The 24,734-nt window shown below is 48.2% G+C and overlaps 2 protein-coding genes and 2 long non-coding RNA genes across 14 annotated transcripts in view; 1 reads left to right on the top strand and 3 right to left on the bottom strand.

The window, feature by feature from the left end:
* LOC135974177 (uncharacterized) lies at positions 1–4,620 on the bottom strand. The gene is made up of 2 exons (XR_010591392.1): positions 3,883–4,620; positions 1–1,889 (listed from the first exon to the last, which is right to left on the bottom strand). It is a non-coding gene; the product is annotated as an uncharacterized LOC135974177 (long non-coding RNA).
* LOC101954161 (zinc finger protein 271-like) overlaps positions 1–20,718 on the top strand; it is a 60,516-nt gene extending 39,798 nt beyond the window's left edge. For 5 of the 6 annotated variants that reach the window (XM_005312632.4, XM_065561123.1, XM_065561125.1 and 2 more), the window contains one exon: positions 4,618–20,718. In XM_005312632.4, the coding sequence (XP_005312689.1) occupies positions 4,822–6,183 (1,362 nt within the window). In that variant the 5' untranslated portion in view covers positions 4,618–4,821 and the 3' untranslated portion in view covers positions 6,184–20,718. Of the gene's footprint in view, positions 1–4,578 lie in introns of all 6 variants that reach the window. The other variant, XM_065561126.1, reaches the window with a different exon arrangement.
* Positions 1–24,734, bottom strand: part of LOC135974179 (uncharacterized) — a 217,352-nt gene that overhangs the window by 45,697 nt on the left and 146,921 nt on the right. The window lies entirely within an intron of this gene.
* Positions 8,024–24,734, bottom strand: part of LOC101941096 (zinc finger protein 436-like) — a 77,719-nt gene continuing 61,008 nt past the window's right edge. For all 6 annotated transcript variants that reach the window (XM_065561109.1, XM_042847104.2, XM_065561111.1 and 3 more), the window contains one exon: positions 8,024–24,734. This exon is cut by the window's right edge. The gene's annotated coding sequence lies outside the window, so the exon portion shown is untranslated.

The following is a 24,734-nucleotide window of genomic DNA, read 5'->3' as shown; positions in this document are numbered from 1 at the left end:
TTTGTTGGTAGCCAGAGAGCTTTACAAGCCTCTTGCAAAAAGCCTCCCAGGAAAACTTTTCCTGGGGTTTTTATTTCTCTCCTTACTTTGTTTACAACTCTTCTTAGTGGTTACATTCTTGCGCATAGAAAAGCCAGGCAGTATACATGCACATAAGATAACGAACCCATCTCTTGAGCGCGTGAACACCAGCTGCGAGGGTACAATCAAATCAGCCAAATAAGTTTCCCAAACACAAACGCTGGATTGAAGGTCACTCCTGCCTCGTAGCCATGGGAGCAGTTTGCCGCGCCTGTGGGCTAGCGATTCGGGAGCTATGCGTCCCTACATCCCCCCCTGTTTTATTTTATAGATGCGGTGTTTAAACAAAACACTCTCGCAGGGTAGCATACACAATGTCACTAGATTGGGTAAACATTAAACAAAGCAGCAAAGTAAAACACCAAAAACTAAAACTAAGACCCCATACTATAAAAGGGTCTTTATCCACTCTAAGGGTGGCTATAACTAAATATAATCCCACCAAGGAGGAAAAACGTTTTGGCGGATGACTTAAGCATAACATTTCAGCATATCAATTTGCTATTGCATGCAAAACTATTATCAGTAAGCTTAAAACAGCACATTTCTTTCACTGTCTCACATCCCAGATGTTGCTGGGTGGTTTGCAGACAGGAACAAGGCAAGTACTTAACAGACCTTGCATGTCTTGTAATATGGTGTCATTAACATACACATAGCTGTCATTAACTTGAAAAAGTAAGTGTCCTGTCAGGTGTAACCCCAGGAGCACTGACTAAAATTAACTGGGCATACCAGGTAGTCTAATTTCCCAGATGTTTTGGTGAATTACTCAATCCCACATGCATCCTCCCCATGGACTCGGCAGGATTTGGTATGTGGGAGGCCACACCTCCTTTACCGGTCCATATGCTTGGAAGGAGCATTGAGAACGTTTGCACTTTTACCCAGAAAGTCTCTAAGTGTGTCTCCATGGCCGCAGATCAGATGGTACTCCTGATGTGTCTGTAAGGGCAGTGGGCCAAGCCTGAACATGCTAGATCCCACTGCAATGCCTTCCCAGCCTCAGTGATATTCAATACCATCTCTGTCAGCAACTTCTGGGTCATTGTCTGTATTTGGATGTATTACAGGGGTAATAGTGTAGTAGAGGAGATGGCAGGGGCAATGGCAACAAGGTGCCTTTGGTACTTATCATTTAAAATCCAATTAGGGAAGGCAATACATACTGAAGGACTTATTCAAAACACAGGGCGCAGCCTGTAGAATAAACCCCAAAATCCAATCAATACCACGTTCCCAAGCATGTTTCTTTTTTTCCAGGTTATAATTTTTTGTTTCTTCACCAGGGTCAGTTCTTAATGTCTCTTGTAGTCAGGAATTCCTGGACTTTGTGGTTTCAAGGAAGCAAGTGTTCCTTCTTCTCTTTTCCTGAAACAGTGTGGTTTAGCATCATACAGGGGAGAGGTTACTAGCACATCATCCTGTAATGGTTTTGTGTCTTTTAGAAAAATTCAGAGGCACAGTAGGTCTGTCAGTGGACAAGGGAGAGGTTACTAGCACTTCACCTTGTCTTTTTTTCCTTTTTCCTGCTGTCCAGACGGCACAGCAGAACTAGAAGGAGAAATAGGCTTATCATTAGTCAAAAGGTCCTCCCGAGGTGGAGGGGTCTTTTTGCAGTGAAAACCGTGGGTCCAGGCAGTCAGTCCTTGGCACTTCACAGCGGTGTTGGTGGTTAACAGGACTTGGAAAGAGCCTTTCCAGCATGGAGCCAAAGCAGTCTTTCGTTGATGGACTTTACATAGACTCAGTCTCCTGGTTTTAATAAATGGCAGGGGTGCTAGGGTCTTTGGGTAGCACTTCTCTACCTGTGAGAAAAGAAACCTAACACATTTCATTAATGCCTGGCAGTGTTTTGCAAATCTCATAGTTGCTCGGGCACATTTAAGCCCCCCCCCTTGTCTTGGGGGTCAGCCAAGTTTTGGCTGTGGCCTTGGATGAGCCTGCAAGCTGTATTTTCCTCTCAGTTAACTCATTCTGTGCTTTTTCCTCTTCTCCCTTTCTCGGCTTCTTTTAACCTACAAAGGAAACCTTCACTCTTCCAGTAAAATAACTTTATTACAGAGCTTTGGAGCAACAAACCGGGACAAGCACACCCACTTTTGAGGAGTGCACTCGGTACAACCTCAGGTGTCTAATTGCTTTCCTCCCTCCCCAGCCCTCTGGCTAGAAATCTGAGGTAGCCAGAAGGATCCCATGGGCAATATGGGGAGTGGGTTAACCTTCCATGTCCTTGCTTCCAAAGACTGTTGGTATGCAAATTTTTAACAACAATTTTTGCCATAAAACACAAAAATAATCCCTATTGTGCCAGTAAATGCATGGTACATTGAATGCTGTTTAGCTGGCATCCGTTTTCTCTGATGATCTGAAAAACAAAAGAACAGAGGTCTACCCCTTTTGGGCAGTCAGTCATTGCTTAAAATGTTTCCTTGTATTTGTTCATAGGCAGCCTAGATTTCAGTGGCTTCTACCTTATTAGTTAGAAACTTGCATTAATACAAATGCTTTCTGGCTTGCTTCCAGATCCAAAGCTATCCACAGCTTAAAGATTTTTACTTAAAAGGGACACAATTAACTTTCCCAGTCTTTTGATTGCCTTTTACTTCTAACTCCTGCTTTCAAACACACAGTGATCTGAACAAGACAACACAACCTATATTGGTAGGTTTGCATTTCCTTTACTTCTGCTACAATATACACTGCACATATTCTGGGGAAAAGCGGCCACTGCGCAACCCATACGGGCTCGTCAGTGAGCCAACGGAGGGGGAGGGCCGTACGCCTAATCCTCAATATGGATGGTGGCAGTTAAAGCAGTTCCCCTGAGGCTTTTGCCCCTTGTGCAGGGCAGCTGTCAGCAGGGCCATCTGATGGGTTTGAGTGCCTACATCAGTACACGCCTGCAGCAACTCCGCCAGGGTCGAAGGACTTAGAGAACTCGCTTGCAGCGGGGACCCTGCGAAACGCGCGACGGGCACACTGGCCAATGATGGGAAAAGCTACCTGGGGCGTGCCCACCGCCTGCTCGGGGATGCCCGAAAACTGCCCTGTGCCATATAACTGCTCAGCAAGATAAGCCCCCCCACCTTGTGCTGCTGCCGCAAGCGCCTCTCGCTGGTACTCGCTGTCCCACACAACGTATTGCGCGGGAGACAGCACCATGCGACATATGTCTTTCCAATCTTGGGGGAGCAAGTGATAACCGTTTGACACACCTTTCAAGATCCCCCGGAGCTCGTGCAGAACCGAGTAGGGGACAGCCTCCCAGTCCACTACTCGCCCCCCGTTTCCATTATTTCGCGTAGAGACGGGGAACGCCTCGAACCCACAGCTTAATTCCTTGTCGGTCAAGAGACCGGCCTCGCGCACCGGCTGCACCGCCGCGGCGACAGCACCCCCCCGCCCGACCGGTAGGCATGGGGGCGCCGCCACGGGCGGCGGCGCAGGGGGGGTCAGCTGCGGGCAGGAGGGGGGTGGCCCATCACCTGGGGGCAAAGGGGAAACCGGCTTAAGGCCGTCAGGGCCGAACCCCTCCAGCGCCTCCTTACAACGCTGCCAGAGCAGCAGGTGCTGAACTGGGGCACGGGGTTCACTATACAAGGTGATCCCAATCCGTATCCAATCAAAAAGCTGTAATGACCCGCAGTCCGGATACCAGGGGCACTGGCGATCTATTTCCCTTAGGAGGTCCTCAATATGAGCGACCGGGACAACGACACATGATCGCTGCCTTATAATCTTTTGTAACTCTCTTGCGTGCTCCTTCTGGGCACTGGAAAGTTTCCCCCCCATACTCACGAATAAGGGGCGGCAAACAGCCGCGGGCGCGCTCGGCGTATCCAGCCGGTGAGTAGAGGGGTATCACGTCGGGGTCACCAGCTGTGGTAACGACACAGGAAAGGAAACAGAACGCCAGGTTTGTTGGTAGCCAGAGAGCTTTACAAGCCTCTTGCAAAAAGCCTCCCAGGAAAACTTTTCCTGGGGTTTTTATTTCTCTCCTTACTTTGTTTACAATTCTTCTTAGTGGTTACATTCTTGCGCATAGAAAAGCCAGGCAGTATACATGCACATAAGATAACGAACCCATCTCTTGAGCGCGTGAACACCAGCTGCGAGGGTACAATCAAATCAGCCAAATAAGTTTCCCAAACACAAACGCTGGATTGAAGGTCACTCCTGCCTCGTAGCCATGGGAGCAGTTTGCCGCGCCTGTGGGCTAGCGATTCGGGAGCTATGCGTCCCTACATCTGGCTTCCTTCCTCTACTGACTGACATCTGGCTGTAGCTCCCTCCCCAATATTCCTTACCCCTGAATGGGATGTGGACCCAGAAATGACCCTCTCTTCTCTGTCCTCCGGGGAAGGACTTTAGGCAGGGTGGGTTGGGGGAGGGGTTCAAATCAAATCCTGTTTTGTTTGATGTCTCCAGCACTTATTTTGGTTTCTTCCCACCTTTTCCCATTCCTCTCTGGGGTTTCCTTTCTCCCCAGCATAGGGAGTGACTGATGCCTGGATTCTCTCTCTATCCTTCCAGGTGATCAGATGGTGAGTGAGAACGAGGAGTAGAATCAACAGCACAAATATGCTAAGCAAGTTGTACCACATGTGACATTAGCGGGAAGGTCCAAAGGGCAAGTTTCTTGGATTTGTGCAGAGGCAAAAGCCTGTGAGAGTCAGCATAGGTCAGAGAAAAGCTTCAGTATATTATCAGACATTTGACGTTATTAGACATGAAAGAATGAACATGGGAGAGAGACCCTATACGTGCCTTGAGTGTGGAAAAAGTTTTAGTCAGAGCTCAACCCTCATCACACATCAGAGAATCCACACTGGAGAGAGGCCGTATACATGTCCCGAGTGTGGGAAAAGCTTCAATCGGAACTCACACCTCATCACACATCGGAGAATCCACACAGGAGAGCGACCCTACACATGCTCTGAATGTGGGAAAAGCTTCAATCGGAACTCAAACCTTATCACACATCAGAGAGTCCACACAGGAGAGACACCCTACACATGCTCTGAGTGTGGGAAAAGCTTCAGTCATGGCTCAGCCCTGATCACCCATCGGAGAATCCACACTGGAGAGATGCCCTACACATGCCCTGAGTGTGGGAAACGCTTCAATCACAGCTCACACCTCATCACACATCAGAGAATCCACACAGGAGAGACACCCTACATGTGCTCTGAGTGTGGGAAAAGCTTCTGTCGGAGATCTGCTCTTATCACACATGAGAGAATCCACACGGGTGAGACACCCTACTCATGCTCTGAGTGCAGGAAAAGCTTCAGTGAGAGTTCAGACCTTATTAGGCATTGGATAATCCACACAGGAGAGAAACCCTACACATGCCCTGAGTGTGGGAAAAGCTTCAACCACAGCTCAAACCTGATCACACATCGGAGAATCCACACTAGAGAGACACCCTACACCTGCCATGAGTGTGGGAAAAGCTTCACCCAGAGCTCACACCTCATCACACATCGGAGAATCCACACAGGAGAGCGACCCTACACATGCTCTGAGTGTGGGAAAAGCTTCAATCACTGCTCAAACCTTATCACACATAAGAGAATCCACACAGGAGAAACGCCCTATATATGCTCCGAGTGCAGGAAAAGCTTCAATGAGAGTTCAGACCTTATTAGGCACTGGAGAATCCACACAGGAGAGAAACCCTACACATGCCCTGATTGTGGGAAAACCTTCAACCACAGCTCAAACCTGAACAAACATCGGCGAATTCACACTGGGGAGACACCCTACACCTGTCTTGAGTGTGGGAAAAGCTTCAGCCAGAGCTCACACCTTATCACACATCGGAGAATCCACACGGGAGAGCGACCCTACAAGTGCTCTGAGTGTGGGAAAAGCTTCAGTCGGAGCTCAAACCTTATCACACATCAGAGAATCCATGTAGGGAAGACACTCTGCTCATGCTCTGAGTGTGGGAAAAGCTTCAATCGGAGCTCAGCCCTTATTAGTCATCGGCGAATCCATAGAGGAGTGACAAACTACACATGCCCTGAGTGCGGGAAGAGTTTTAATAAGAGCTCAATTTTCATCAAACATAAGAGAATCCACTCAGGCGAGTAATGCCTTAAATCAGGAGTTCTCAACCTTTTATTTCTGAGGCCCTCATAACATGCTATAAAAACTCCAGGGCCCAGCGGGAGTGGGTAGCAACTTGGGGCTCTGGGCCCGGGGGTGGCATCCTTGGGCATAGGGGGAGTTTGACTTCTATTTTGGGGGGGCAAGGGCCAGCAGGGCTCGGGCCAGTTCCGCACAGCAGGGTCCAGGGAGGGAGCGCCACCCTACACATGACTCACTTCAGCAGACCACTCACCTGTCTAGGGCTGTGTGCTGGTCGCTGCTCCCTGAGGGCTCTGCTAGCCCCGGAGCCAGGTCCCTACCTGGGCAGCTGTAACTGGCTGTGTGAGCAATCAAAGGGGGCTGGGAGCTGAGGAGCAGCCGCAACCCCGGGCACCAGCAGCAGATGGGGGAATGCCAGGGCTACCCACTCCATGACACCAGCAGCCAGAAGAGTGGCTGTCCCGCATTGCCTGGCTCTGGCTTCCCATCTCTGACCTGGCCAGTGGGTGGAGCCTGAGGGAGTGGAGGAGGTGGGGGGGGTGGAGCTGCCCCCAGGACTGCCCCATTCTTCATAAGGCACTGCAGTTTGGGGAGGCAACACCCTCGTGCCCCCTCAACTCTGCTCTTGGGCTCAGGGCTTCAGCCCTGTACCGCTCCTGGATTTAGCGGGGAGAACTCAGTGTTTCAGCTCCCTGCTGCTCTGACTTCAGGGGAGGGAGGGGAGCTCAGGGGTTCAGCTCCGCACTGTTCCCAGATTTGGGGGGGCGGGGGAAGAGGGGAGCTCAGGGTTTCAGCCCCGTGCTGCTCCTGGCTTCAGTGGTTGGGAGGGGGGGAGTTTGGGGTCATAGGCGTCAACTTTCTCCGGCGCCAGTGGGTGCCCGCACCCCCCGCCCCTTTCCCCACCTCTGGCCCCGCCCTGACTCCACCCTTTCCCCGCTCCTGGCCCCGCCCCCATTCCAACCCCATCCCAAAGTCCCCACCCTGACTCCGCCCCCTCCCTGCCCCTATTGGATCCCTTCCCCAAATCCCCGTCCCAGCCCCGCCTCTTCCCCCAGCACGCCGTGTTCCCCCTCTTCCCCCCTCCCTCCCTGCCCCGCGAATCAGCTGTTTCATGGCACAAACGCTGGGAGGGAGGAGGAGAAGCAGGACGTGGCGGCGCACTCGTGGAGGAGGCGGAGGTGAGCTGGAGCAGGGGGTGGGGCGGGGCCACTGGGAGCTGCCGGTGGGTGCTCAACACCCACTAATTTTTCTCCAGGGAGAAAAATTTTCTCCAGGCACGGAGTCGGTGCCTATGCTTGGGGTTTCAGCCCCGTGTCGCCCCTGGCTTCAGCCCTGTGGGGGGGTGCCAGGGATGGGGCTTTGGCCCCACACCACTCCTGGTTTCAGCCCTGTGGTCAGGCGCTGGGACTTGGGGTTTCAGCTATGGGGCCCTGCAGACTCCCTGAAAAGGCTCGCAGAACCCCAGGAGCCCCCGGACCTCCAGTTGAGAACCGCCGCCATAAATGTCTAACTAGGGCTGGCCAAAGATTTTTTCTAAAATACATTAGCGAGTTCCCACATACTTTGTACCATTTTCTTCAGTGTGATCTTTCAGCTCCACGTGAGTTGCCTGCCTCTGTCTTTTACACCTCCTCCTTCGGGGTGAATCCCATCATTCTTTACTTTATAAGTCCTGGGAGTGTGTCCTTCGCCTGCCAGAAATACCCATCAGCACCACATGCAGGAAATACGGTTGACCTTAGAATCATAGAATATCAGAGTTGGAAGGGACCTCAGGAGGTCATCTAGTCCAACCCCCTGCTTAAAGCAGGACCAATCCCCAGACAGATTTTTGCCCAAGATCCCTAAATGGCCCCCTCCAGGATTGAGCTCATAACCCTGGATTTAGCAGGCCAATGCTCAAACCACTGAGCTATCCCTCCCCCTTGACTAGCAACACTGATGTAAAAACGGCCTGTGCCTTGTCTCCACCGGTATTGTACATGGATGTAGGTGCTCAGTTTAGAGATCTTGTTGTAACAACACAACTACATTTGCAGTGCAGATATAACCCGGGTACAGTGGCTGGGGTTAGCTTGGCCGAGCTCACCTCCATCTCTTTTCCTAGTCTAGACAAACGCGAGCATAACGTCGATACTATTTCCCCATTACAAAGTGATTGTTAGTCATCGAGTTCCCCTTTGGAGACAAATTGTCTCAATCCCAGTTGTTCTCACCTTGCTCGGGGTTTTGCAGGAAAAAATATTTTTTCTACCATTTTCCTCATGTATAATAGATTGAAATAGAACAAAGTGGGGTAGGAAAAATGTGTCATTTCAGCCTCTGTGATACCCGAAGGAGATGGGGTGAGTCAAAGGGATTCCCTCCTTCCCCATCACTGTCACAATCCCCCCTCACCCCAGCAGCATTAGCTTCTGTGTAAGCCACAATAGCATTTACCCTTCCCATGTTCCACCTGTGCACCTCCCAGTGTGTCATGTGATGCCATGTTCTGAGCACTCTCTGTGCTTAGGTGTCACACTTTAGCCCCAGTGCATCGGATTTAGGATCAGAGATGAAAGTGTCACAGGAAGGGGGATTTAAATGGATCCCAAACACAGAGTTGTCATTCTGTGCTTTCATCTCTGCTTCCATCTATTGGCAAAGCTGCTTCTGGGCTTTTTCCTGCTGAGCTGGGATTGTTTGCAGATGGGAAGGTTGGCTGCTTTTCTCTCTTGTGATGAAGCTAAATCTTTTATAAGTAACATGACTCAATAATAATGAGGTGGCACAGAGTGAAGGAAAATTGAATTGATCAGAGAAGAATGCAGTGGGAGAATCTGTTTTGATTTTGAGTTATCAGACATAACCTGCTCTGGAATTTCATTTTATAGGAAACTGTAAGTGTCTTCCACCCCTCTGTGTTGTGGGTTTTTCTCTTTGTCCTGAAGTCAGTTTAGTCTCATAATTGGATATTACCTTTGTTTGACAGAATGTACCTCAGATTTATTGGGGACTTTGAGACAAATGACCGTTTGCTAAAACGGTAATATCTTATTTTATATATGTCTTTTCCCCACCCCTCTATGATGACATGGAAGAAGTTCAAGTGGAGTTCAGCCAGCAGGAAAGAATATTCCAATTATTGGGCATGCTCCTAAGGAAACAGTAGGAATTTAACATTTCTACTTTGAAACAGTGAAGAACGGCATACTGCAAATTGTGCAATGAACTGACATGATCACACTTGTTGTGGGTGCAATATAAATTAATAATGAGATGTCCAATAACTAGTCTTAATCAATTTATTAATCAAGGATTATTAGTCAAGGATTAATACAGCATAATACAGAAAGGAAGAGTGCTTACGTTACCAATCCCTTTGGAAGACAGGACTTGCAGTGCTCACACTGTCTCAAAGATCCTGTGCTTACCCTTCCTGTATTTATACCTAAGTTTGGGGAGTTTCACAATTTTCCCTACATCACTTTATCTAATATATCTTTTCTATTTTCTGTGACATGTTTTTCATAGACAGTAATTGCTACACTTTCTATGTGGGGGATGTTGTAAGTTTCAACATGGCATATATTTTACATTTTGACTGTTATACAGACCCCAGGCATTAAACAAAAATGGAGAAGCATGTATTCAAGACTAGAATTTTGTTTTGAACATTAAAGGCATAGTATTACCTATTTTTCTGCTATGTTTTTGCCTAGCCCTGATATTACAATACTTCAGCTATCTCTTTCTGTAACGTAAATAAAAAAGCATTTTGGAAGATCTTAAGATGAGGGCAATTCAAGAAATATATGTGATATTATATATAATGTTAATATTGTATTAATATTGGCTAACATTATAGAAATTACAAAGTTTTTCTAACCTAACTTAATCTATATTGTAGAAGCCAGGTATATCATAACACCTAGAAATTGGTTTTTTAAAGTGCATTTTACAAGCTGCTTGTACCTTATTTTTGCTGGACTTGCATTCTGCAGCACATATACAAAGGAGAAGTTAGTACAAAGATCACAGCATCTACCTATCATACAGTTTCAGAGAATTTAACATGAATATAAAGGACTTCAAACAGGGCTGTCTCACCATGAGGCGAACTGAGGCTGCTGCCTGAGGTGCCAGAATGTGGAGGGCACCACTAGAACCCATAGTGTAGAAAATTGTGTCTGCTGCTGGTGCATATGTATTCTCTCTGCTCTAGATGCACAGAGATGGTGGAGTGCTGTGCTGGAGGAAGGAGGGCACAAGAGACATAACAGGCAGGCAGGAGAAAAGGTGAGAGGGAATAACAGAAAACAGCAGGAGTTGCTGGGAGAGAGAGAGGAGGAGGCACTTCTTATGTACCTTTCTAGCACCCCCAGGAGCCTGGACTGATTAACACCATCTTCTCAAGGAGCTTCCTGTTTCCTGCTGCTTCCCTGAACCTACTTGGGAGAACAGGCAGTCAACTGAAGTAGTAGGAGCCAGTTAGGCCCTTAAGATGCTGATATCTTCCCTCACTCAGGTCCTGCTACCAGCCTGCTTATTTGTCCTCTTCAACTGAGTGTTGAGAGCCATTATAGCTGGCACAGAACAGCAGTCATGAGTGAAAGAGGAAAACGCCCCTCTAGGGCAGCATTCAGAAAAAGAAAGAAAGCAAAGGAAGCTTTTCTATCTAAGCAGAAGAGCTGTCCTGAGATACATAGACACAAATGTTCACGGTGAGCCTTCCGGCCCCAGTGAGGATGTGAGTGGTGAGGAGATACCTGATCTTCCAGTTAGAGTGCAGGTGACCTGGCAGCTTCTGCAGCATCCATATTTCCATCTCAAATGGATGTAACCATGCACATTCCTGAAGAAAAGTGTAGATCAGAGAAGAGTGTGGTGGAGGTGCAAGAAACAGCTGCTGCTGAATTTAGTTCCTTAAGTCTAGATGATCTAGGACAGTGGACCCACTTGAGCAGTAGCCTGAGGGACTTCCTTGTACTGCACAGGCCACAGCAAGTGAAATACTTCATGTTCCCCAAAGACAATGAAAATAGAAGTTTCCATCCAACACATAACTGGCGTGAAATCCCCAATGGTGACAAATTGGAGAGGCCATGGCTTATGTACTCAAAAACCCAGAATGCTGCATACTGTTTTTGTGGCAAACTCTTCCAGTCTAATGTTCCAGCCACATTGGGTTCTACAGGAACAAAGGACTGAAAAATCTGGGTAGAAATCTGGTATGCCATGAGAAGGCAGCAAATCACCAGAGGGCATTCCATAGATGGAAAGAGCTTGAGATGAGACTAAGGTTAAAGGCCACCATAGATGATCAGCATCAAGAGAAGATTGCATTAGAGTCTCTTTACTGGCAAAATGTTCTGAAAAGGCTCATTGCTGTTGTGAGAATGCTTGCTACCCAAAACCTAGCACTGCGTGGCACTTCAGATCAGCTGTATGTGCCAAACAATGGAAACTTCCTTACAATTGTGGAGCTGATGGCTGAGTTTGATGCTGTACTCCAGGAGCAGCTAAGAAGAGTCACCACCCAAAAAAAGTACACACACCACTACCTTGGAAAAACAATTCAAAATGAGATCATACAGTTACTGGCAACAAAAGTCAAACAGAAGATTCTTGCTGACTTCAGATCTGCCACATATTACTCTGTTATTCTGGACTGCACACCTGACATCAGCCATATGGAACAAATGACTTTAATGGTGCGTTTTGTAACAACAACAGAACCTAGAGAAAATGTCCCTGCAATGGTGACTGTCAGAGAGCATTTTCTAGAATTTATTGACATTGATGATACTACAGGAGCTGGTATGACAAATGTGCTTCTTAAAAAGCTGGAAGATACGGGAATTGCGATAGCTGACATGAGAGGTCAGGACTACGATAATGGTGCCAACCAGAGGAGTGCAGACACGGATCCGAGAGTTAAACCCTTGAGCTTTTTTTGTCCCATGCAGTTGTCATTCATTGAACTTGGTGGTCAGTTATGCAGCATCAGCTTCTAGTGAGGCTGCTGAATTTTTTAATAAGCAACAGCGAGTCCTGTGGCACCTTTAAGACTAACAGATGTATTGGAGCATAAGCTTTCATGGGTGAATACCCACTTCGTCAGACGCATGTATTCACCCACGAAAGCTTATGCTCCAATACATCTGTTAGTCTTAAAGGTGCCACAGGACTCAGTCTGGATCTGTAAAAAGCAACAAACACGGCTACCCCTCTGATACTTGAATTTTTTAATGTAATTCAAAGCATTTATGTATTTTTCTCTGAATCAACTCACTGATGGCAAATTTTGAAGCAACCTCTGGGAACATCCTCTCGGACACTGAAACCACTGAGTGCCACATGATGGGAAAGTCGAGTGGAGGCGATAAAGCCTATCAAACACCAAATTAGGAAGATAGATGATGCCATAGTTGCCATTATGGAGGATAATGCTATGACAGGAACTGTTCATTGGAGAACAGTGGCAGAGGGAAATGGAATCACCAGAAACATACATAACTTCAAATTTCTGTGTGGCTTAGTGTTGTGGCATGACCTACTGTTTGAAATAAATGTTGTAAGAAAGAGATTCCAAGGTGTTGACCTTGCTATATCTGGAGCAATGGAACAACTGGACAAAGCAAAGTCATACCTACAGTCTTACAGGTCTTTTTTTTTTTTTTTTTAATTAAAAAAAAATTTTAATTTAATTTATAATTTAATTTAAATTTAATTTAATTTAAAAGGTCAGATGAGGGATTTCAAAATGTTCTAAAGAGTGCACAGAAGTTGGCAGAGGAACTTCACACTGAAGCTATTTTCCCACTCATTCAAGAATACAAGAGTCACCGAAGAAGAAGACATTTTGATTGCAAGGTACGGGATAATTCCATAAGAAACTCCAAACAACAATTCAAAGTTGAATTCTTTAACCAGGTGCTAGATTGTGCAATACAGTCAGTTGAAGAATGTTTCATGCAGCTCAAGGAACACAGGAGTATATTTGGGATGTTATATGATATTCCAAAACTCCTCACTATACCTGAAGAAGACCAACACCAGTAATGCAGGGCACTAGAGACAGTGTTGACACATGATGACATGGACGATATTGATGCGAGTGATTTAGGTGATGAACTGAAAGCCCTTCCAAGATACATTTCAGCAGGATCAACTCCAAAGGCTGTTCGGGAATATATGTGCACAAATAAGATGCTTTCTTTCCAAATGCTTTTGTTGCTCTGCGCATACTTCTAACACTTCCTGTAACAGTTGCCAGTGGAGAACGCAGCTTCTCCAAGCTGAAGTTAATAAAAACACATCTACGCTCCACAATGACACAGGAGAGGCTGGTCGGCCTTCCAACCATCTCAATAGAGCATGAACTGGCCCAGACTGTGGACTTTCAGCAGGAAGCAGTTCAAATCTTTGCAACCAAGAAGGCACGGAAAGCACCACTTTGATTATTCAAACAGATAAAAATGCCAGTGTTTACCATGCAGACAAGAAAAGTTACATTTGCTGTTCAGGCATTTGAAAGTTAAGTGTTACTTAACATTTTTGAACAAGGCATTTTAAGTTGTTATTTCTCCTTTATTGGGGTAGGTAGCAGAGCAGTACCATGAGAGGAGTAGAACGGGAAGAAGGCAGAATTGAGACCTTTCAAAGTTTTGGCCCAAGCGAGGGGGCATGGGGGCGTCTTTTGAGCTCCCCGCCTCAGGTGCCAAAATGTTGTAGACTGGCCCTGACTTCAAATACGATACACTTTACATATTCACTATTGACTACTTTCTTATTTTGATTATAAATACCACTATTTCACTTACAGTTGCTATGATAATATATCAGAGGGGTAGCCGTGTTAGTCTTAAAGGTGCCACAGGACCCTCTGTTGCTTTTTACGATAATATATTTATATTTTTATCAGTTAAAACACTTTTAACCTTTTATTTATAAGAACTGATTTCCCAGTAAATCTTATATAGACAAACCAGTGGTTTGTAATAAAACAATTTGCATCCCTGAATAATAGTTTTGATTGTGAGAGCTTAGGTAAGCAAGTTACATTCCAGACTAATAGTTCCATGTTAGAACTCAGGTTTCAGTAAAATCCCACTCTTAAATGGAAGCTGTCATTGCAACAGCACTGCTGTGATTTCACAAGCTGTGTTTTTCCACTTCAGTTTAGCTGAAGAGAATACTGATTCCATTCACTTTGCAAATCCCTCTGGTCCAGTTTGGTCAGCTAGTGTTATGAAGCATTGTGGGTTTTAATTTAGTTTGGTCATCACGCTGTTATTCAGTTGGTTATGGCAATATAGTTTCAGATGATCTGGGAAGTGTATTCCCCAGTCAGTGACTTGGAACTCGGCAAAAGGGCCATGGATTTGGATCCCAAAGCAATTGTGGCTGAAGCTCTGCAGGAGGTTAGTGTTGAAGACATTTCCTTCCAAATCAGGTGCATGCTGCCTTTTATTTGGGAAGCCCAATCCCTATCTCTGTAGAGATGGAGAAAATTGAAGTTGCATTTTTGATGAGCTCATCCCTTGTAGGTGCTGCAAATGTGTATAAAATGAACTCAGTGTTGAATGTGAGATAGCTGCAGAATTATACCTTTTTTAATAACTACCCCATCTTTGGTGGGTTACACTCTTGAAATGGAAACCTATGGCCCATCTAAACAATTTATTTTTAGAACACTGCTCCTTAGTTCAGTGGCATTCATTCTGGTCCCAAATGATGCCATGGTTAAATTGGGAGCAATTGTCATTTGCCATTTGGGTCCAAAGTTTCATGGGGCAAAGAGAGAAACAGTTGGTGCCTTCAGAGGACATTCCTTCCCCGTAGATCCCACTCTGATGGCCTTTTTGGACAAGGAGCACTTCCATGCTGTGCACGTGATGATGGTCAGTGAAGGAATGAATGTGTCGGACTCCAAGTTCAAACTGCAGGATGTTGAATCTCGATTCTGGGCTTTTCTTGCTTAGCTTTACTCTTGTGTCTTATGCATTTGCATCACTTCTCCATCGCCTGCTACTCTGACAGATTAGAAAATGTGAAAATAGAATACAGGTGGTTTTCTCATGATGCAAATCTTCCCACACATCATTTAGGACCCTTTGCACCAACGCTTACAGCAGAAGACAGTGGGTATGTCTACATCGCAATGTAATCTCAGGCTCAGTGGGACTCAAGTCAGATGACCCGTGTTAGGGAACCCGGGCATGAATGTCTGCACTCTTTTAAACCTATGTTAGACTTTTCTAACCTGTGCTGGAACCTAGGGCTCTGATGCCCACGTGGCAGTGCACAGACCCAAGTCAAAGCAAACATGTCCCAGAGTCCTTAGTGTCCCCCACACCAAAATGTGGCCGCTCTAGCTCTAGGACTGTGGTGCACTGTGGGAAAACTTTACTCCCACTTACGTCTCACACCAACGCTCACGTGCCCACAGTGCACTGCGCAGACCCAGTCAAATCAGCCTCTCCCAGGCTTCCTAGCACTCTCCCAGCTGTAGCCTCTTCAGCCCTTTGTTCCTTGTGCACCATGGAAACACTTGAGTGTCCCTCCCACAGCACTTTATGAGAAGTTGTCTCACCCGCCAGTACAGCCAGCTAAGCTGTGTTTTGGGTCTGCAAGCTGCCGGCAACTGGAGCCAGCAACATGAGTGAGGCCCCATTTGAAGAATTTGCCATGCTTGCATTTTCACTCCTGTTTCATAAAGTGGGCAGAACATCCCACTGGTGGATGCTAGTGGACATTTTGGTGGCATTTTCTGACCTGTTGAAGGCTTCTGTCAGAGGAGGAGGATACACATAAACTGGCTGTTACTGTTCATTTCTCTTGGTATAGCTGCTGATACCCCCTATGTAGTCCAGCACCTGTGGAGAAGGGTCACAAGCACAGACTGGTGGGATTGCATTGTCATGCAGACCTGGGATGACCAGCAGTTGCTCCAGAACTTTCCTGGGAAGAAAACGACTTTTCTGGAGCTTTATGAGCAGCTTGCCCTGACTCTGCAGTGTCAGAACACATGCAGGAGGGTGGGGAAGTTGGTCCAGAAGCGGGTTGCTATAACTGTCTGGAAGCTGTGTACTCCTGACTGCTGCAGGTCCACTGCTAATCAGTTTGGTCTTGGCAAATTAACTGTGGGGACAGAGGTTTCTGAGGCAATCAGTCATGTGATTTACCCAAAGGTGGTGAGCATAAACAATGTCAAGAACATAACTTAAGAACATAAGACTACTGGTCTGACCACGTATGGTTAGTCCCTCTAGCCCAGTATTCCATCCTCAAACAGTGGTCAGGGCCATATGCTTCCGAGAAAGTGAACAGACCAGGGAATTTATTAAGTGATCCATCTCCTGTCATCCCATCCCAGCTTCTGGCAGTCAGATGTTTAGGGACACCCAGGGCATGGGGTTGCAGCTCTGACCGCTTTGGCTTATAGCCATTGATGGACCTATTCTCCATCTATCCTTTTTGAACCCTATTATACTTTTGGCCTTCGTAACATCCCATGGTAATGAGTTCCACAGGTTGACTGTACATTGTCTGAATAAATAGTTCCTTATGTTTATTTTAAACCTGCTGCCTATTAATTTCATAGGGTGAACTCTGGTTCTTGTGTTGTGAAGGGGTAAATACCACTTCCTTATTCACTTTCTCCATACCGACAGGTTTCAGAGTAGCAGCCGTGTTAGTCTGTATCCGCAAAAAGAAGAACAGGAGTACTTGTGGCACCTTAGAGACTAACAAATTTATTAGAGCATAAGCTTTCGTGGACTACAGCCCACTTCTTCAGATGCATATAGAATGGAACATATATTGAGGAGATATATATACACACATACAGAGAGCATAAACAGGTGGGAGTTGTCTTACCAACTCTGAGAGGCCAATTAATTAAGAGGAAAAAAAAAAAACTTTTGAAGTGATAATCAAGCTAGCCCAGTACAGACAGTTTGATAAGAAGTGTGAGAATACTTACAAGGGGAGATAGAATCAATGTTTGTAATGGCTCAGCCATTCCCAGTCCTTATTCAAACCGGAGTTGATTGTGTCTAGTTTGCATATCAATTCTAGTTCATCAGTCTCTCGTTGGAGTCTGTTTTTGAAGTTTTTCTGTTGTAATATAGCCACCCGCAGGTCTGTCACTGAATGACCAGACAGGTTAAAGTGTTCTCCCACTGGTTTTTGAGTATTTTGATTCCTGATGTCAGATTTGTGACATAAATCTTTACTCTCACAGATCTTGGGAGACAGACCGGTCCTCGTTTACAGACAACCCCCCAACCTAAAGCAAATACTCACCAGCAACCACACATCACTGAACAAAACCACTAACCCAGGAACCTATCCTTGTAACAAACCCCGATGCCAACTCTGTCCACATATCTATTCAAGTGACATCATCATAGGACCTAATCACATCAGACATACCATCAGGGGCTCGTTCACCTGCACATCTACCAATGTGATATATGCCATCATGTGCCAGCAATGCCCCTCTGCCATGTACATTGGCCAAACCGGACAGTCTCTACGCAAAAGAATTAATGGACACAAATCTGACATCAGGAATCAAAATACTCAAAAACCAGTGGGAGAACACTTTAACCTGTCTGGTCATTCAGTGACAGACCTGCGGGTGGCTATATTACAACAGAAAAACTTCAAAAACAGACTCCAACGAGAGACTGCTGAGCTAGAATTGATATGCAAACTAGACACAATCAACTCCGGTTTGAATAAGGACTGGGAATGGCTGAGCCATTACAAACATTGATTCTATCTCCCCTTGTAAGTATTCTCACACTTCTTATCAAACTGTCTGTACTGGGCTAGCTTGATTATCACTTCAAAAGTTTTTTTTTTCTTCTCTTAATTGGCCTCTCAGAGTTGGTAAGACAACTCCCACCTGTTTATGCTCTCTGTATGTGTGTATATATATCTCCTCAATATATGTTCCATTCTGTATGCATCCGAAGAAGTGGGCTGTAGTCCACGAAAGCTTATGCTCTAATAAATTTGTTAGTCTCTAAGGTGCCACAAGTACTCCTGTTCTTCTTTCTCCATACCATTCATGATTTTATAGACCTCTATCATACCCCTCCTTAGTTGTCTCTTGTCCAAGATGAACAGTCCCAGTATTTTTAATCTCTTCTCCTATGGAAGCTGTTCCATACCCATACTCATTTTTGTTGCCCTTCTCTGTACTTATTCCAATTCTAATATATCTTTTTGAGATGGTGTTGTCACGGAGTGTGGGGGAGTCAGGGCCCTGCACCCCTCTCTTCCCGAGATTCACCGTGACTCTCAGCCAGCCAGTAAAACAGAAGGTTTATTAGATGACAGGAACACAGTCCCGAGCAGAGCATATAGGTACAACCAGAACCCCTCAATCAAGTCCTTCTGGGGGGTTTAGGGAGCTTAGCCCCCAGCTTGGGGTTCCCTGCGTTGCACCACCCAGCCCAAACTGAAACAAACCAAAACTCCTCCCGCATCTCCTCTCTTCCCCCTCCCCCCAGCTCCTCCTCTCCTTTGTTCAGTCTCCCGGGCAGAAGGTGTTATTTCTCCAAACCCCCCTCCTGGCTCAGGTTACAGCTCAGGTAGCTTCCTTCAAGGGAAGTCCCCCATCCCCAATGCAACCCCCCTGCAACATTCCCAGGTCAAATCTGCTCCGCTCCCTGCTCCATCACAGATGTGACCAGAACTGCACACAGTATTCAAGGTGTGAGTGTACCATGGATTCATATAGAGGCATTGTGATATTATCTGTCTTATCTCTCTCTTTCCTAATGGCACCTAACATTCTGGTAGCATTTTTGACTGCTGCTGCACATTGAGTGGTTGTTTTCAGAGAACTACCCACAATAACTCCAAGATCTCTTTCTTGAGTGGTAACAGCTAATTTAGACCCCAGCATCTTGTATGTATAGTTGGGATTATGTTTTGCAATGTGCATTGCTTTGCATTTATCAACATTGAATTTCATCTGCCATTTTGTTACCCAGTCACCCAGTTTTGTGAGATCCCTTTGTAACTCTGAAGTCTGCTTTCAACTCAACCATGTTGAGTAATTTTGTATCATTTGCAAACTTTGCCACCTCACTGTTAGCCCCTTTTCCCAGATCATTTAGGAATATGTTAACGACCCTGGTCCCAGTACAGAGCCCTGTGGTACCCTCTCTCCATAGTGAAAACTGACCATTTATTTCTACCCTTTGCTTCCTGCCTTTTAACCAGTTACTGATCCACAAGAGGATCTTCCCTCTTACCCCATGACTGCTTAGTTTGTTTAAGAGCCTTTGTTGAGGGATCTTTTCAAAGGTTTTCTGAAAGTCCAAGTACACTATATCCACCTGCTCACCGTTGTCCACATGTTTCCTGACTCCCTCAAAGAATTCTAATAAATAGGTGAAACATGATTTCCCTTTAGAAAAGCCATAGTGAAATCATTGAATGCACGTTGCTCATCTGTGCTAGTGTTCAAACAAACTATGCTGTTGGATATAAATTGTTTAATAAGAGCTGTTTAAACTTCTGCTTGCGAAAGTCTCAGTAAGGTCTGTGTTTGTGTTGGTGTGGGGAAGGGAAGGCAAGGAGAAGGATTAGCTACACAATGGTGAAAGGTAAAGAGGAAGCTTTAATTGGCTTTGAGGTTGAGTCTTAAATGTAAGCAATAATTTGGTTTCAATATTCAACTATTCAGCTGGCTAACTGGATTGTGCTGCCTGGGTGAAGCTCTCTGAGTGGAGTATATACATGGGCGGTGGCTATAATAGGCCAGGGGAGGTTCAGCCTCCTCTGGCACTGCCACTGCCACTGGATCCCTGGTTGTAGGGTTTGGCAGGGGAAGTTTTGCTTTATTATGCCCCATGCACGTTCCGGGGCAGCTGTATGTGCTATTCAGCTTCCCGGGTGCCTCAGTCATCTCCCTGGACTCCAGAGAGATGACTGATGAACCCAGGAAGCTGAGTAACACATACCGCCTACTCAGCCACCCTGGAACCAGCTTGGGGTCTGGGGAGGGGAGGTGCAGCATGGATGCGGCTGGCTCGGAGCACCTCTGGGCAGGTGCGGGGGAAGGGGTTTGGGGTTCCTCTGGCTGAGGTGGGGGGTGCTCGGGCCTCCTGGCCAGCCCAGGGCTCTTCCAGCCGGCAGGAAGGAGTGGCTCGTGGACCCGGCTGCAGGAGGGCTCGGGGCTCTGGCCGCAGGGGTGAGGTTGCGGGCAGAAGGGGTGGAGCCGAGGGCTAGCCTCTCCAAGGGGGGCTCCACCAGCTGCCCAGGGGTATATAACTCAATACACAGCCACTTCCTTGGGATCCTGTTTTAGGGTTTAAAAGGGTTGATGTTCTGCTGTGTTACTCTGATGATTTCACTCAACTGATGACACTTTATTCCAATATAGTATCATTGTTAACTCATTAATTGACTGATTTGACCATAGCTGTATAACTGTATTGTTTAACCCTTAGTTAGCTGCATAGTGTTTACAGTAATTTAGCCTTAGTGATGTGTGGTCTTGATTTGTTCATTTTAATAAACTGTATAAAAGGGACATCGGCTCATAGTTCTTTCAATTAGCAACATGGGCCGGGACCATAGAGAGCCTAGGTGGAGATCATCCAGTCCACCTTGGAACCTAATCAGCTCCCTTGAAATTAATCTTTTTGTTTCCCCAAGGGAACAGCTGAGGGGGCATCATTCTCAGATCGAGATGCTCAGAGCATCACAAGAGAAAATAAGCTTCCCCACCCAGGCTTTCAAAATTGAGGGGGGCAATGTGGGTGAGTGAGCAGGGGTCAGTGAGGTGGGGGTATTCCTCTGAGTGGGGGGTGGCTGGCTCTGCAGTCCCTCTCATGGCCCAGCCTGCACCTCCATCTAGCTTGCCCAAGGGTTGTGCCGTTGTCACGGAGTGTGGGGGGCCACAAGGCCCTGCACCCCCAGCTTTAACCATTAACCATGACTAGCTTTACTAGCCAGCCAGTAAAGCTGAAGGTTTATTTAGACAACAGGGACACAGTCCAAAACAGGTCTTGCAGGCACAGACAACAGGATCCCCCCCAATTAGGTGCATCTTGGGGTCCCAGGGCACCACCGCCCCTTTGGGAGGTCAGAGTCCTGTCTGCCTCCCAGCCATTCCACCAGCCAGTTCTGAAACTCCCTCTCCCCTTTGTCCCGGGCAAAGGTGTCATCTGGCCTCTAACCCCTTCCTGGGTTCTCATGTTACATGCTCAGGTATTCTCCCTCTGCCAGTCTCCCATCCCCCAATGCAGACCATCCTAGCCACACTCTCCTGCCTTCCCAGCCAACACTCCCCACTCAGCATTCACAGACCACATTAAGAACAGTCCCAGTTCGTCACATCTCTTCCCCCTTCGAGACCGAACTGAGCTGGGTCACTTCAGCCAGTGACCCGGGGAAGTCTGAACCTACCCACGTTCCCATGTATGCCCCAACATCCCTCCCATTCCTTGCTGAGAATTACACCAGGCCCTTCCAGTTTCACCCCCCCACACACACTTAGGTCAGGTGTGCTCGAGGACACTCATAGTTTGCATGTAGGAAGGTTTATGCGGCCCGTGCCCTTTTCCCACCCCAATACCCCTGGGGTTCCAACTGGGCTGGGGTCTTCTCCCAGCGTTCCAGTCTGGAGGTCGGTGATTCAGGCTCTCTTGGTTCAGAGCCCCCCTTTTTACCCTGGCCGCCCTCTGGAAAGGCTCCTCTATGATGGGCAAGGGTCCTAAAGCCGTTTTCCCCTTGTCCCAGGCCTTCCTCACCCTCTGACAGGGGTTACAGGATCGGCAGTACTGTCAGACAGTAATAAAGATTCCAGGCCAGTAAAAGTTTCATAGCAGCCTCTGCTGGGTACGCCAAGTTCCCTGGTGCCCTGAGAGGGGAATGTTATGGGCCCGGTACAGCAGCTGGCAGCGATACTTCTGGGGTACCACCAGCTGCCTCCTGATTCCCCCTAACTCCATTTTCCCTGGGGGAGCCCATTCTCGGTACCCTCCCCAAGGTCAGGGAGCAGTGCCCCTCGCCAGCTCTGACTACGGGTCATGACCAGGGCGCCCTGGGGGTTGCTTGGCCAGTCCTCCAGGTCCCCCCCGCCATCAACACCTCAGTGGGCAAATACGGGTGTACCCCCACGTCCTAGGGGCCCTCCTTGGCCCCCCACTTCAGGTGTACCCTCGCCATGGGCACTTTGACTGGGGTCCCACCCACCCCGGTCAGGGTCAGATAGGTGTTGGGCACTACCCAATCTGGGGCCACTACCTTGGGCCGGGCCATCATCACCTCTGGGCCTGTATCCCAGTATCTATTGACCTTCCTCCCATCCACCTCCAGGGGAACAAGGTACTCGCTCCGCAGGGACCGCCCCGCGTCCACCCTGTAAACCCAAAACCCTGAGTCTGGAGCATCCAGCTCCCCAGAGGAGCTGGCCTGGAGCTCTCCTCCCTCCTTAGCAGGTGGTACGCTGCCAGCCCCCCTTGCCTGGGAACGCTGCCCCTCGTCCGGCTGGATTTTTACCTAGTCAACTCTCTGTGGGTTGGGTCCACTCAGTCTGTCCCTGAGCCTGAGGCACTGGGCCCGTATGTGACCTCTCTGGCCACAGTGATAGCAGCCCATGTCCCATAGGTCCCCTCGAGCCGGTCGGATGGACCTGACGCTGGGTGTTCCCCTTTGGTGGGGGTTCTCCATATTTCCCCGCGGGGAGGTCCCAGGGTCACTCTCTCTCTGCATTGTGGTGGGACTGTTCCTTTGGGACTCCTCCCTGTTATCCCCTGCCCAACTGTTCACAAACTCGTTGGCCAGCTGGCCTGCATGCTGCGGGTTCTCTGGCTTTTGGTCCATCAACCATCGCCTCAGATCGGAGGGGCACTGCTCATACACGTGCTCCAGTATGAATAGGTCAAGCAGGTCTTCTTTAGTTTGGGCCCCAGCTGTCCACTTGCGGGCATACCCCTGTGCCCGGTTGGCCAGTTGTAGATATGTGACCTCACGGGTTTTACGCTGACTCCGGAACCTTTTCTGGTACATCTCAGGGGTCAGCCCAAACTCGCGGAGCAGGGCCTTTTTGAACAGTTCGTAGTCCCCTGTCTCCGCCCCTTTCAGTCAGCTGTACACCTCCCTGGCTGTGGAGTCCCGTAAGGGGATGAGAAACTGGAGCCTGTCTGCAGGGTCAACCTGGAGTAGCTCGCAGGTATTCTCAAAGGCCATCAGGAAAGTATCCACGTCCTCCCCCTCCTTACGCTGGGCCAGGAAGCACTTATCAAAGTTCTTTGCAGTCTTGGGTCGCCCCTCGCTCACCGCAGCTGGGGCCCCACTGCTCCTCAGCCTGGCTAGTTCCAGCTCATGCTGACGTTGGTTCTCCTTCTCTTCCCGCTCATGCTGACATTGGTCCCACTCATGCTGACGTTGTTTCTCCTTCTCTTCCTGCTCCTGCTTCAGTTCTTGCTTTCTTAACTCAAGCTCTTCCCATCTTATCTTCCATTCACATTCCAGCCGCATTCGTTCCAGGGACGGGGAGCTCCGCTGGGACGATCCCCTGCTGGCTGCCAGGGTCAGGGTGCCCTCAGTATTCTCTGGGCTTCCCCCAACCCCTCCCCTAGGCATAGGTAGGCAGGGTCTCGGGATGTCCTCGGCAGCAGTCCGCTCCCTCCCAGCCAGGTTGGGTCCGGGGCCCACACTGCATCCACCGGGTGGCTTCCCTCAGGGACAGGGCTCGGTTCATCCAAGCAATCCTTCTCCTCCAGCTGGGCAATTAGCTGTTCTTTGGTGGCCCTCCCAATGCGCAGCCCCCTCTGCCTGCACAGCTCCACCAGGTCGCTCTTAAGGCATTTAGCATACATTCTCCTGATGGCCACTTGCTGGCCTGTGCTCTCCGCTTTCCCGCGTTCCAGGGAGACCCCTAGTGTGCCAGCCCTTCTTCAGGTCACCACCTCTCTGCCAGGGTCGAGCTGCAGACTCCTCCGCCCCAGGACCGCTCGCTGTGACTCCCCGGGGGACCCGGTTACTGCAACAGTACTTCTCTCTAGTCACACACTCCCAGGGGTCAATCGCCCCCTGAACTGTCTCTCTCTGACTCTTCAGCCCACCTGGTCCCCGGTGATCCCCCTTCGTTTTACTGCTCCCCAGTCACTTACTGCAGGAAGCGCTGTCCACGAGTGCAGTAGATCCCACCACTGCCACCAGTTGTCACGGAGTGAGGGGGGACACAAGGCCCTGCACCCCCGGCTTTCTGCGATTCACCATGACTCTCAGCCAGCCAGTAAAGCAGAAGGTTTATTTAGACGACAGGAACACAGTCCAAGACAGGTCTTGCAGGCACAGACAACAGGATCCCCCCAATTAGGTGTATCTTGGGGTCCCAGGGCACCACAGCCCCTTTGGGAGGTCAGAGTCCTGTCTGCCTCCCAACCATTCCACCAGCCAGCTCTGAAACTCCCTCTCCCCTTTGTTCTGTTTCCCAGGCAAAGGTGTCACCTGGCCTCTAACCCCTTCCTGGGTTCTCATGTTACATGCTCAGGTAGTCTCCCTCTGCCAGTCTCCATCCCCCAGTGCAGACC

The sequence above is a fragment of the Chrysemys picta genome, chromosome 11 (genome assembly GCF_011386835.1).
Source record: "Chrysemys picta bellii isolate R12L10 chromosome 11, ASM1138683v2, whole genome shotgun sequence".
NCBI lineage: Eukaryota > Metazoa > Chordata > Testudines > Emydidae > Chrysemys > Chrysemys picta.
Note: the sequence above shows the minus strand (reverse complement) of the source record. Positions and strands in the feature narration are given on the sequence as shown.